The sequence below is a fragment of the Procambarus clarkii genome, chromosome 11 (assembly GCF_040958095.1).
Source record: "Procambarus clarkii isolate CNS0578487 chromosome 11, FALCON_Pclarkii_2.0, whole genome shotgun sequence".
Lineage (NCBI taxonomy): Eukaryota > Metazoa > Arthropoda > Malacostraca > Decapoda > Cambaridae > Procambarus > Procambarus clarkii.
Genome location: NC_091160.1, coordinates 46,720,158 through 46,734,378, shown reverse-complemented (window position 1 = coordinate 46,734,378; position 14,221 = coordinate 46,720,158). Strand labels below are relative to the sequence as shown.

The 14,221-nt window shown below is 51.9% G+C and overlaps 2 protein-coding genes across 2 annotated transcripts in view; both read left to right on the top strand.

Annotated features, from left to right (window-relative positions):
- Window positions 1-7,054, top strand: part of LOC138363390 (repetitive organellar protein-like) — a 35,793-nt gene extending 28,739 nt beyond the window's left edge. Inside the window, exons 11-12 of the mRNA XM_069322423.1 lie at window positions 6,379-6,461; window positions 6,998-7,054. Of these exons, the coding sequence (XP_069178524.1) occupies window positions 6,379-6,461; window positions 6,998-7,054 (140 nt within the window). The remainder of the gene's footprint in view (window positions 1-6,378; window positions 6,462-6,997) is intronic.
- Window positions 1-14,221, top strand: part of LOC123758422 (uncharacterized) — a 156,764-nt gene that overhangs the window by 92,346 nt on the left and 50,197 nt on the right.

The following is a 14,221-nucleotide window of genomic DNA, read 5'->3' as shown; positions in this document are numbered from 1 at the left end:
TTGGGGTGCCGGTTAGCAGTGCCTCGCCTGTGCTTCCCTTAGCAGAGTGTCTAAGGGCCATGAAAAACCTCCACTGGGGCTCAGTGGTCCAATGGAAGCATCTCCTGGGTCCCATCTCGCTGCATGCAAGTTTGACAATTGCTCTGTTCCTTTGCCTCAGGGTGACAATCACCGGTTCTGCCTCAGTCATGCTGCCTGTTGGGTTGGTGACACCTTCGACACCGACGTTTCCAGGCTCCGGGTTCCTTTGGGTACTTCGACCCCATCTTTCTGGAGGTTTTCGGCCTCCCGCATCCCTCCTCATGAGGTGCAGAGGCTACTTCCTACGCGACCCGGATTACGCCTCGATAATAGATCCTGTCTCTTTTGAGTTCGGTTCTTCTTTTCCTTACTGGGTTCATTATGAGGTTCTGGAGTCATCCTGGTTGGTAGACTGTCCGATCTTTTCGTTGGGGGTCATGACATACGCAGGCGATGAGTCACAATAACGTGGATAAAGTATGTTGACCAGACCACACACTAGAAGGTGAAGGGACGACGACGTTTCGGTCCGTCCTGGACCATTCTCGGTTGGCAATTAAAGCAATCAACTTGAGACTGGTCCAGGACGGACCGAAACGTCGTCGTCCCTTCACCTTCTAGTGTGTGGTCTGGTCGGTATGATATACGTTTTGTCAGGCGCGCATGCTTGAGTGGTGAGAGGCTCTTACCATTGTTCAGGTCTACATGGGGGGCAAGTTTGAATGCCTCAATGTGTATTTCTTCCGTGGGACATCAGCCAGGTGCAGCTTCAAGGGCAGGTTCCCTCCCTTTTGGCGGCTCTGGTAGGTGAGGACTTGCTCGCCCATGGCCATTTGGCTTTGGTTCTGCATTTCTTTTCCATTCTTGAGCTGTCTTCGGACTAGCTTGAGGAGGATGTGGAGGCACTGTATGCCGATAATGAGTTTGGTACGCTGGTCTCGGGGGTGCGGGCGTTGGCTGCGCTGTTGAAGCTGTTTGCGCCAATCCTGAAGGAGGCAGTGTCTTTGTTCTTTGCATCTCGTCTCGCCTGCCGTCAGGTGGTGCTCGCTCAGTCTTTGGAATCTGCTTGGGCCCTGGCTCTTAGGTTTTCTTCGCCTTTTTGTCCTTTGCTGTTTGCAGAGTCTGCGGTGGTGCAGTATCTGCAAGCGGCCTCTTCTAGTTGTCGTTCCATGTCGGACTTGTTGGTTCTCCAGGGAGCACGTGGGGGGGAGGTGTCTTGTCAGAAGGGTCGTGCTAGGGCTCGGGGTTTCTCCCTCCCGTCATGGTAGGCCAGTGGTGCCAGTTTCGGAGTCAGTGCAGCCTTCGGAACCAACGACATCTGGTCGGCGCGGGGATCTCTGTTCATCGGTCGGGTTTCTCGTAAGGGGCATCCGTCCTTTCGCAGTTGGCCCATTGATGGGGGGAGGCTCGGGCTTTATGCTCACGCCTGGTCCCACAATTCGTGGGAATTTCAGGTTGTTTCTTGCAGCCTGCGGTAGCATTGGGTGGCCCTTCTTCCTTCAGCGAGTTCAGGGCTGGCGGGGCAGGCTTCTTCTGCGCTCTGTTGGGTCATCTTGGAGTGGGTTCACTTGGGCATGGTCAAAACGGCCTCGTCCCTCAGGTGGGTTTCCCACCTGTTTCCAGTTCCAAAACGGGACTGCGCAGACCTGCGGTTCATTCTGGACTTGTGGGGTTAGTCGAGTAGTCAAAAGTAGTCATCCTTTCAGATGACTACTTATTCCCAGGTCTGTCTTCTATAGGAGCCAGGCGCTGGGATGGTGTCCCTGGACCTCCAGGACGCATACTGGCATGTCCCAATTCATCTGGGATTAATGGACTGGCTAGGTGTTGTTGTGGGCGTCAGGCTTACTGCTTTCATTGCCTTCCAATTTACTTGAATCTGGCACCTCGGGTGTTCACATGCCTTACCCGGGTTGTGGTGGTTTGCTTCTGTTAGGGGTTCGGGTTCTGCTACCTCGACGATTGGCTGGTGTGGGCTCCCAGCCAGTCCCCATGTCTGCTCGCCAGGGATTTGGTTCGTTCCCAGCTCGCCGGGTTTGGGGTTCCTGGTGAACTGGAGGAAGTCCCATCTGGGTCCCTCTCAGGTTCGGTTTTGGCTGATTATAGTGTGGGACTCTCGGACCGCTTCTTTATCTTTCCCCTCGGCGGCTTTGCTGTGGCTGCGGTTCTGCCTTCGCTTGTTTCTGGGGGCTCCTGAGTCATGAGGCAGATGTTCAAGGGTTTGTGCGGGAGTCTGAACTTTGCTGTAATGGTATACCCGCCGGGTCGGGTTTGGCTACGTTGGCTGTTCTGGTTCCTTCAGGGACATCCCTTCCACTTCTCTCGCGAATTTCTGGGTTCAGCCACCGGGCGCCTTATGTCGCCTGCTGCATCGCCGGCTTCCTCTTCGGGTCTTTTAGGTTTCAGTGCCTCGGCGCCTATCCGAGCACTTGCTCAATGTGTTCACGGACGCGTCATCCCTTGCCTGGGGCTTTGTGATCAGTGCTCACCAGGCCGGCCAGGGGCAGTGGGGTCCATCCTTCTGCGTTGGGTCCACAGCACAGTGTGGGAGTTAGCAACGGTGTGGCGTTCGCTTCGGAGGGTTCAGGTCCCTCACGGATCAACAATCCGGCTCCATTCGGACTGCGCCCTGGTGGTTCATTGTCTGAATAGCGGGGGTTCGATGCGGTCCATGGCTCTTTGGGGCTGGTTGCTTCCGGTGACTCTTCTGCTGAGTTCTCGGGGTTTGGCTTTCCTGGCCGATCATGTTCGGGGAATGTCCAATGTCCTGGCGGAGGACCTGTCTTGGTTGATTCCCCTGTTCACCGAAGGGAAGGTCGATGCTGACTCGTTCATTTGGTTCTGCCAGACGTACAAGCTTACGGAGGTGGACCTCTTCGCGTCAGCATAGTCGAGGCGCTTCCTGTCATATGTGGCACCCTTTCCCGACTGCGAGGCCATCGGGGTCGATGCCATGAGACAGGACTGGTCGAGGTGGGGTTACCTGTACCTCTTCCTGGCCCCTTGGTGGCCAGCCCAGCCTTGGTTTCGGGCACTGCTTGCTCGGTATCCAAACCCAGGGGTTTTCCCGCAGCTCCGCCTCTTTCAGCAGCTCAGGCCAGTCTGTTACGTAACTGGTTCGATCTTTCGATCTTCTTTGGGTTAACCTGGTTTCCCTTCTTCCCTGTTCCAGGGCTCGGGTTGTCCGCAGGGTTATTCAGTCCAGCCAGCCTGCGGTCTATCCCTGTGCCCATGACGTCCGCAAGTTCTTTATCTTTCCCTTCTTCCCTGTTCCAGGGCTCGGGTTGTCCGCAGGGTTATTCAGTCCAGCCAGCCTGCGGTCTATCCCTGTGCCCATGACGTCCGCAAGTTCGCGGCTCTTGCCGCCGTCTTTGGCAATATGTCCTGGGCTGACATTTGGGCGCAGGGATTTTGGCGGTCTAATAGGGTCCTGGCCCCTCGTTAGCTTGTCAATGTTCCTGGTCCTAGTTGGGCCTGTGTCGCATTGGGTAAGCGGTTGCAGCCAGTTGTCTTGGCTTCGAGTTGAGGAGCAAGTGGTGAGTGCCTCCTGGGTAAGTCCCTCTTGTTTTATCTATGGTTAAGTAGCTCCAAACCCTGGACCGGGGTTATTCGGTCCAGCCAGCCTACAGTCTATCCTTGTGCCCATGACGTTTATAAGTTTGCTGCGTTGGCTGCCATCTTTGGTAACATGTCTTGAGCTGACATGCGGGCACGGGGTTTTTGGAGGTCGAACAGGGTCCTGGCCGTTCGCTACCATGTCAATGTTCCTGGTCCTAGTCGGGCTTGTGCTGCATTGGGTCGGCAGTTGCAGCCAGTTTTCTCGACTTTGAGATGAGGAGTGAGTGGTGACCGCCTCCCGGGTAAGTCCCTCTTGTTTTATCTTTGTTTAAGTAGCTCCGGGAAGCCGAAGGGGCTCCCCCCAGAAAACCAGCATTGAATGTAATGAAACGCCATTTTCTGGGTAAGACCTGGAGGCTCCACGGCAACCCTCCCTCCCTCCCATTTGGTGGGTTTTTGACATCCAACCTCAGAACTGATGGTGTGAATAGCTGGTGTGAGGGGTCTGGGGCTTCCCCCCTTTCTCCCTCCCAGGTAGGGGAAAGCTGCCCAGATAGCGTCGCAGTGACAGTTGTGACGTCATGCTCATTTGCTCGATTTTCGTTTGGGGGAGTTCTGTCCAACAGTTTGGCTTTCAGTAGCAATATTTTAACTAGATTGGGTTTGTTTTGTGGCGCCTACTTTTCTGGGTGCCTGACCCAGTTGATGGCAGACATAGAATGCTTCCAATCACATGGGTGTTTCTATAGGCCATTGCTCCTTGTGCCTCTCTGAGGAGGGCCAGGTTCTGGCTCGAGGTCCCCGGAAGGCCTAGAACTCCGTGTGCATTGATTGATGTCAGAGTCTAATATATTCATATCAGCCCGGATTGCTGCGCGGAGCCGCCGGGTCTCACCCAGAAAATGGCATTTCATTACATTCAATGCTGTTTTGTGAGTGTGCAAAGTTATGGTGTCAGAGAAATTATTTATTACAATAATTGAACCCATAAAAAAAGAAAGAAAGGCATTAATTGGATTGAAATACTTCCTTCTAAGTGGCCTTTCAGTTGTTTCTGTAGCCACAGCCAGGGCCCACTAAACAACACTTGAAAAAATACAGAACTGGGATTGAGGATGTTTCTTCACTTCAGCAGGGAAAAGGTCAAGATCCAAGTGTTGGTACAGTAGATGTATTTGGGGCCATGTACTTTTTCTTTAATAATTTCAAAACTACTGTAAGAGTTCAAGACCAAAACTACTGTAAGAGTTCAAGACATTTGGTATACACACAGTTTTGCTGTTCTGAAGTTGAACTACTTTTATTTGTTAATTCATTGTTTTTATGTTTTATCATATTTTTGTCTAATGGATTTTCCAGCATTTTGTGATTAACATTTGTTTATAAGACATGCCAGTAGTTTAAGTAGGTTTTATATTACCCTTGTTATATATTGATACTATCAGCTAACTTTCCCTCTTTGAATGAGGCTGTGAGTAGAGGCCTTGTGTGTGTGTTGATGTATAGTGCATGATTTTCAGATATTACTGGAGGCCGACAGGGCTTTGGCAGTGTTACGTAAAGCTCTGAAGAAAGACCGAGGCAACGTGCACCTTTATCATCATGTGTTTGACATATGTTATCAACGACAGCCTCTTGACTGTCAGGGAGTGCTGGCTTCTGTCTTGCTGGCACTGGCCTCAAAAGAACTCTCTGTGCATGACAAACACTGGTTTGCTCACAAGAGAGTCCACTTTCTTAGAGAACATGGAGATATAAAAGAGTAAGTTTAACATGTACATCTTTTTCTGATTAGTTTATTTTATTTACTACAAAATATATGTATTGGGTATCTAAAAAAATGTAATACAGTATTGTGAAGAAATGATGCAATGTAATATAATGCTATAGATCGGTAGTCATAAATACGCTCTAAGTTCCCTATAATTCAAACATGAAGGGGATGGGAATGCAAAATACCACAACCTGTCCTCTTATAAATTATGTCTGAATTTGGCCGTTTGCCCGTATGGAAGAAAATGGATGTATAATTTAAAATGAACAAAAATTGAAAATATATTTTAACTGGCTGGCCCATTAAATGTTGCTTGTTTCTGTTTTACTTAGCCGGAGTATGAGTATTTATGACTCGTATGGTCGCTTCAGTAAGATTTTGCCCCTTGTGTTTAACAACTTCTCTTCTGTTGAGTCTTAGTTGAAATCCTAATGGGTTTGTAACTTTATAACTTGTATTTTTCCCTGCACTTCACAAGGGGGGGTAGTAAAATACCGGCAAAAAGCTACAGGCCGATCTCACTGAAATCACACATCTTTATAAGCATTTATTACACTTGACATAAATTAAGGCCTTAACCACTGCACTGCGCAAAGTGCTTTGAGGCGCTCGCTTGGGGGTGCACAGAGTGTCTCAAGGGGCTCGTAAACAGACGCCATTTAAAAGAAAAATCGTGGGCAGTGGGCAACATTCCCGGGCATGAGAGTCTCAGTACTGAGTGAGCAACCAAGGCTGGTGCACACAGCATGAGCTAACAGCGCTGTTGTTCAGCTTGTGACCACAGCATCGCCTAAAAATGTCAAAATATATGTGTATCTGGTATTAATTAGCCAAATAATATTACAGAAGAGCCTGACTGTTATAAAGACTGTGTACAATGTTCAGATATCAGTGAATAAATGCTGTTCAAGATGTTCACAGCGCTAGCCACAGCACACTGCCATTATTTCATCCATCTAAGAATCTTCAAACGACTTCTCATGTTCCTTTACAAAATAAACTTGTGGAAAATTATTCACTTACAGGATTTAGTGACCAGGATTCTGATAACAGCAGAATTGTGGTGAGAATTAACAATGTGCGTAATAAGGTGGGAGGAGTATTCTTGGTAAGGGAGGGAGATGTAGTGTCGTCTATTGGCTGGTGTGTGGCAACATGTTATTGTCTTAAATAACCATACCAGCTTAGTGTTTCTCTATGGTGAACACATATGCAGATGGGTATATACAATATGCGTGTATATACAGTAGTGTAATAACAGCAAAAACACTGTTTGATTGATCGTAGAATATAATATGTATGTCCCTTACCTTACCTTGAGGTTACCTTGAGGTGCTTCCGGGGCTTAGCGTCCCCGCGGCCCGGTCGTCGACCAGGCCTCCTGGTTGACGGACTGATCAACCAGGCTGTTGGACGCGGCTGCTCGCAGCCTGATGTATGAGTCACAGCCTGGTTGATCAGGTATCCTTTGGAGGTGCTTATCCAGTTCTCTCTTGAACACTGTGAGGGGTCGGCCAGTTATGCCCCTTATGTGTAGACTCATATATGTCACATATATGAGTCCCATAATTTTGAGCATAGCAATGTTCCACACAGTGATCTATATAAATTCCACAAATTACAAACCTTTGAATAATATTACAGCAAAAAACCAGAGAAGAAAATAATGAGGAACATAAAAATAATTGTGAAACATTATAGTCGCAGCAACTGCCGCCCCACGGGGTGGTAGGGTCAAGTGACCCCCGAGCATTCCATCGCTCAGCGCCCATAATTTACTCAACTTCCCAGCTCCATCACAGGTAAAGTATGTTACATACCGTACAATATTTTTTTCTGGGGTGGAGCCCCGTCGGCTCCCAGGAGTTATACAGACTAATATGTAATTATTAGCTTTCTGGAATCAAAATGCATGGGGTTCTTGCCTACCGGGGACCATGAGCCAGAACCTGGCACCCCCCTCAGAGAGGGAAGGGAGGGGGGGGGGATTGCACAGACAGCAGCGCGGCAACGTGATGATGTCATGCTCGTTTGCTAATTTTTATTTGGGAAATTCTGTCCACTCGTTCGGCTTTCGGTAGCAATATTTTCACCAGAAAAGGAGTTTGTTTTGGGACGCCTATCTTTCTGGGTACCAAACTCAGTCGATGGCAGACATAGAATGCTCCCAACCATATGGGGGGGGGGGTTGTTCTATAGACCATTGCTTTCGTGCCTCTCTGAGGGGGGCCAAGTTCTGGCTTGTGTTCAACATGCTGAACATCTTGAAATACGCACATGGTATTTTTGACTCGAGTTTATCATCATCTCTATGGTGATCAGGTGGCTTCTTTGTTAGTGTCCTACCTGCGGGCTTCGTCTCGGCGGCAGTATGAAGTTTCTTGGCGGTCCTTCCGTTGCTTTTTGACTCTTCGTCATTGTGCTTCGCTTTCGATTCAGGGTGGTGTTGTCCTTTCTCTCTTGATTGTTCCAGGACCGTCATCTTATTCCGAATACTGTCGCCTCGTATCATGCGGCGCTGGTGGAGCCGCTTCAGCTTGCTTTCGGTATTGATGTTACTTCTGCGCGGTTTCACAAGCTGTCTCGTGTGTTGTTTCACCTCTGGCCTGCTCACGCGCCACCTGAGCTGTCATGGTCATTGGACAAAGTGCTCTCCTTTCTTTCTTCTCCTCGGTTTGTTGTGGCCCCTTTAGTTCAGGATTGTTTCTCAAAGGCTCTTTTCCTGTTGGCATTGGCCTCTGAGGGTTGGGTCGGTGAGCTTCATGCTCTCCTCCAGCACAGGGATTTCTGCTCTTTCGGTCGTGGTGATTGATTTGTTCATCTGCAGCCGTCTCCTTTTCTGGCGAAGAATGAGACGGCTGCTTTCCAGAGGGGTCCTTGGATTGTTGATGCTTGGTTGGTCAGGCCGTGGGTGCCTCATCCTTTGTGTCTGGTTACGGCCCTCCGCCATTATTTGTGCGCCGTGGCTTCTGTGTTCAGGGACGCATTTTGGGTTGATCCGGTTTCCCTCCTTCCCTGTTCACATGTGCAGGTCTCTCAAGTCGTCCACAAGGTTATTAAGGCTAGCTAGTCTATCCCCGTGCCCATGACGGTCACTTCTCTTGCTGCCATCTTTGGCGACATGTCCTGGGCGGAAATTTGGGTGCGGGGTTTTTGGCCGTCGAACAGGGTCTTGGCTGCGCCCTCCCTCGTGAACGTTCCTGGGTCTAGTCGGGCCTGTGTTGCTTTGGATCGGCGGTTGCAGCCAGTTGTCTCAACTTTGCATTGAGGAGTGAGCAGCGACCGCCTCCCGGGTAAGTCCCTCTATGTTCCTCTGAGGGTAGTTAGCTCCGGGGAGCCGAAGGGGCTCTCCCCAGAAAACCAGCGTTGAATGTAAATGCATGTTTTGATGTCCAGCCTCAGAACTGAAGGGTGGATGGCTGGCATGGTGGTCTGGGGCTTCCCCGTCCCCCTCCCCGGGAGAGGGGAGTTGCGCAGACAGCGGCGCAGCGACGTGTGGCGTCATGCTCATTTGCTCGTTTCTTTTTGTGGAGTTCTATCTACTTGTTTGGCTTTTTGTAGCATTTTTTACCAGAATAGGGGTTCGTTTTGGGACGCTTACCTTTCTGGGTGCCTGACCCGGTCGATGGCATACATAGAATTCTTCCAACCACACAGGGGTTTCTATAGGCCATTGCTCCCCATGCCTCTCTGAGGGGGCCAGGTTCTGGCTCATGGTCCCCGGTACGCCCACAGAACTCCATACACATGACTGATGCCAAAGTCTGACATTAGCATATTAGCCTGGATAACTCCGGGGAACTATCCAGGCGTATGAAACGCCATATGAAAATGACGTTTCATTACATTCAATGCTGGTTTTCTGGGGGGAGCCCCTTCGGCTCCCCGAAGCTAACTACCCACAGAGGAAAATAGAGGGACTTACCCGGGAGGCGGTCGCTGCTCACTCCTCAACGCGAAGTCGAGACATCTGGCTTCCGGGTCTCACCTAGAAAAGGGCGTTTCATTACATTCAACGCTGGTTTTCTGTGGGGAGTCCCTACGGCTCCCTGGAGCTCATCGGGCTTATGTATGTTATATTAGACCAGGACATTAGCTATGGAGTTCAAACTTACCAGGGACCAGTGCCAGAACCTGGCCCCTTCAGCGAGGTTTCAGGGAGCAATGGCCCTGGAAAGCCCCATTGTGGTTGGGGGTTTTTCTTATCTGCCATCGACTGGGGCTAGACACCCAGAAAGGTAGGCATAACAAAACAAACCCCACATGATAAGAAACTAAAACAAAAAACCAAACAGAGGTAGAAACTCCCTACAATCCCAAGGAAACAAGCAATTATCACAATTTACTGCCGCGTTGGTCATCCGTGCAGCCCTCACCTCCCTGAGAGGGGGAGTGGGGGCCCCAGACCTCACTGCGCCAGCTGCCTTCAGTTCATAAGCTAGTGTCAACCGGGATAGATGCTTCTCTGGCCTCAAATTTCTGGGCGGTGTTTGCCTTGTGTGGCGTTCTCTGCTGTCTTAGTGTATTGTGTAGTGGCCAGGAGTACCTCATCAGTGCCAGTTCTGCATGCGCTTAGGGGCTTCCTTCCCTAGGCGCCCTGTGAGTACTGACCTTGCGTGTCAGGGTTATCTTCCCTGGGGCATTCGGGAACCGCTCCCGTTGGGGTTCTTACTGCCCGGCATTTGCCTCACCTTTGGGGCCAGCTGGGGCTTGGGGCTCTTGTTTGGCCTTGGGTAGGGAGTGGTGTTGTGCTGGTTAGGGCGTCAAGGTGTTGTGCGACCTGCTACCTAAGCGGCAGGTCGCACAACGTGTACTTTTGTGGGGTTTTCTTTTGTTTTGTGTTTGTTTGCCTGGTGGAGGTTCTCCCTCATGGGCCTATAGTTCTCGATACTGTTTTGGTGGCCCTCTGTTAGGCTCCCGTGCTTGTACACATCCCAGGGGTTTCAGTGTTATGATCTACCATTTGTTTGTTTGGCTTTCTTAACTGGTTAGCAACACCTTGCCCGGGCTTCCCATAGTTGTTACCCTACGGGCCCTGGAAACCCCAGTCGGGGCTCGGTGGACCCATGGATGCGTCTCCCGAGTTCCAACCTGCCTTGTGCAGGTTTGAGGGTTGCTGTGTGCCCTTGTCTCAGGGTGACAGTCACCTGTTTTGCCTCCGTCATGCTACCAGTTGGATCAACGACACCTTTGACCCGGAGTCTTGCGAGTCGTGTTCTCTGCTTGTGTTCCAGTTTTACTCTGAGGATGTTCCTGTTAGGGTACAGGCAGCATCAGCGTTACATGTTAAGTTTAAGTTACTGCAATGCGCTAGGTTGGTTTCCTACCCGGATGCCCCAAGGCTTCCCTGTTTTGGTTTTAGGGACCCGGACCTGGGGGGCGTTAGTCGCTTCGGCTTTGGCTCCTTCCGCGCTCCCTGGTTCCTCCCTTGTGGTTCATCCCGCACCTCCCCTCCCCTGTGTCCGGCTTCAAAATGTCTGAGGGTTTCGGCTTCGGCACAAGGTTTAGTTGGTAATGAGGCTCAGGCAGCCTCGGGGGCTGCCCCATTCAGGTCGGAGATGGAGGCATTTAAGCTGGTTCCTCCTGCCGAGGCTTCTGAGTCCCACCAGCAGGCCCCCTTCTTGTCTGCCTTTTCCCTGGACTCTGCCTTTTCTTCAGGGGTAGAGGGTTTGGAGGACGGCTCTGCCCCCGGGTCCCGACGTGGAGGATCCTGGGGCTGGGGAGGAGTCAACCTTGGGGTCCTTGGGCCCCCTTTAACCCCGCTTGGGTGCTTTTGCCTTCCTCGCGGGGCTTATTGTTGCAGGGGGAGGGGTTTTCTTACCCCCCCTTCCTTGTATGAGTATGATTTGGGTTCGGCTCCTCCCCGGGTTCAGTTCCAGGCTCCTTTGGGAACCTCGGCTCCATCTTCCCAGAGGTTTTCTATTTCCCGTATCTCCGCGAAGATGGCTCAGGAGGCTCTTGCTGCATACCTCTTACGAGACCCGGTTTATGCCTCTGCAATGGATCCGTCCTCGTTTTTTGGTTCTTCTACCAGCTTTTGGGTGCATTTGGAGGTTCCGGAATTTTCTTGGCTGGCAGACTGCCCTTTCTTTTTGTTGGGGGTGTGGCATGGGTTCTGTCGGACCCGCACGCTTGATTGGCGTGAAACTTCTACATCTATGCAGGTTTACCTTGGGAGGTGAGTTTGAGCACCTCAATGCACGCTTGTTCGCTCGCGTGCTTTCTCTGGATGTTGGCCTTTTCCAGCTTCACGTGCAAGTTCCTCTTCTTTGGGCATCGTTGGTTGTGGAGGATTTGCGAGCCCGTGGGCATTTGGCTTCAGTCTTACGTTTCTTTTCCCTTCTCGAGCTGTCTTCTGCCTGGCTTGAGGAGGATGTGGGAGCATTGAGTGAAGGGCCTTCATCTGGGGTGCTGACTTCGGCAGCTAGGGCGTCGGCTGCACTGTTAAAGCTCTTTGTGCCCATCCTGAAGGAAATGGTGTCCCTATTTTTTGCTTCTCGCCTTGCGTGCCGTCAGGCTGTGCTCGCCCTCTCTTTGGAATCTGCTTGGGCCCTGGCTCTTGAGTTCTCGTCTCCGTTTTGTCCATTGCTGTTTGCAGAGACTGCGGTCTCTCAGGTTCTGCAAGCGGCTTCGTCTAGTTGTCATCCTATTGCGGACTTGTTGATTCTCCGAGGCATTTTTCTGGGCAGTCTCAGAGGGGTCGTGCCAGGGTTCTGGGTTCTGCTGGTCGAGATGGGCCATTGGTGCCAATTTCTGAGCCGACGTTCCCTTTGGGGCCAGCATCGTCTGGTCGGTGCAGTGATCGCCCTGTTCGGCGTTTGGGTTCTCGTAAGGGGCGTCAACCCTTTCACGGTTCGTCCCGTTGACGGGGCGATGGGGGGGAGGCTCGCTTTGTTTGCCCACACTTGGTCCCACGATTTATGGGCTTTTTCGGTCGTGTCCTCCGGCCTGCGGTGGCGTTGGGCGGCCCGCCCTCCTTTGGGGGGTTCAGGGCTGACAAGGCAGGTTTTGTCTCTTGCGCTTTGTCAAGTCATCCTGGAGTGGGTGCGCTTGGGCGTGGTTGAAACGACTACGTCCCTCAGGTAGGTTTACCGTCTGTTTCCAGTGCCGAAACGGAACTGTGCGGGTCTGAGGTTCATTCTGGACTTGTGCCGTCTGAACCCCTGGATTCCTTGCCCCTCCTTTCTGATGACTACTCTGTCTCAGGTCTGGCTTCTGTTGGAGCCGGGTGCCTGGATGGTGTCCCTGGACCTCAAGGACGCTTATTGGCACGTTCCTGTTTATCCGGGGTTCAGGGACTGGTTAGGTTTCGTGGTGGGGTGTCACGCTTACCGCTTTCGCTGCCTATCTTTTGGCTTGAATCTGGCACCTTGTGTTTTCACGCGTCTGACCCGGGTTGTGGTGACCCGTCTGCGGCTTCTAGGAATTCAGGTTTTGGTCTACCTCGACTACTGGCTGGTGTGGGCTCCCAGTTAGTCAGCTTCTCTGCTCACCAGGTATATGGTTCTTTCCCAGCTCGCCAGGTTCGGGTTCCTGGTGAAGAGGAGGAAGTCCCATCTGGTTCCATCCCAGGTTCGGACCTGGCTGGGAGTTGTTTGGGATTCTCGGATCGCTTCCTTGTCTCTCCCTCCAGAGGTGTTGCTGCGGCTGCGGACCTGCCGTCGGCTGTTTCTGAGGGGGTCCCGGGTCACTCGGCGGTTGCTCAAGCAGTTGTGCGGGAGTCTGAACTTCGCCGTGCTAGTCTACCCACCTGGTCGGGTTTGGCTTCGGGGATGTCTCTTCCGCCTCTCTCGCGATCATTGGATTCGTCCTCCGGGGGCCTTGTGTGGGTTGCTGCATCACCTGCTTCGTCTTCGGGGTTTTCGGGGTTTGGTACCTTGGTGCCGTCCTGAGCCTTTGCTCAATGTGTTCATGGACACGTCGTCTCTCGGCTGGGGCTTTGTGACCAGTGCTCACCAGGCAAGCCAGGGACGGTGGGGTCCGTCCTTTCATCGGGCTCACAGCACGGTTCAGGAGTTCGCAGTAGTCTGGTTTGCACTTTGGAGGGTTCGGGTCACTCGGGGATCGACCATCCAGCTCCATTTGGACTGTTCTAAGGTGGTTCATTGCCTGAACCGCGGGGGTTCTCTTCGGTCCTTGGCTCTTTGGGGTTGGTCCCTTCGAGTGGTTCGTCTGCTGGATTCTCGGGGTTTGGCTCTCCGTGCGGTTAAATGTACGGGGAGTGTCCAATGTCCTGGCGGACAGCCTGTCTCGCTTCATTCCCATGTCCACAGAATGGACGGTCGATGACGACTCGTTTCCTGGATCTGTCAGACGTACAATCTCCCAGACGTGGACCTCTTCACGTCGGCGTAGTCTCGGCGTCTCCCAATCTATGTGACGCCCTTCCCCGACTGCGAGGCGTTCGCGGTGGATGCCTTTTAGCAGGACTGACGAGGTGGGGTTACCTGTACGTCTTCCCCCCGGTACAGCTGTTGCTTTAGGTGTTGGCTCGGTTGGAGACCTTCCCAGGGAGAGTAGTCCATGTGGCCCCTTGGTGGCCAGCCCAGCCTTGGTTTCCGGCGCTATTGTCTCGGTGTCCGAACCCGGTGCGTTTCCTGTGGCTCCGCCTTTTTCAGCAGGTCCGCCCGGTCCGGTATGGGGCTGGTTCGACCTTCTCCTCTGCTCTTTGCGTCTGGTCTTTTTGACACAGGTGTATCACCATTTCTATGGTGATCAGGTGACTTCGTTGATGGTGTCCCACCTGAGAGCTTCGTCTCGGCAGTATAAAGTTTCCTGGCGTTATTTTCTCCATTTTCTTGCTCTTCGTAGATTGTCTTATCTTTTGGATCGGGTTGTATTGTCCTTTCTTTCTTGCCTTTTTCAGCA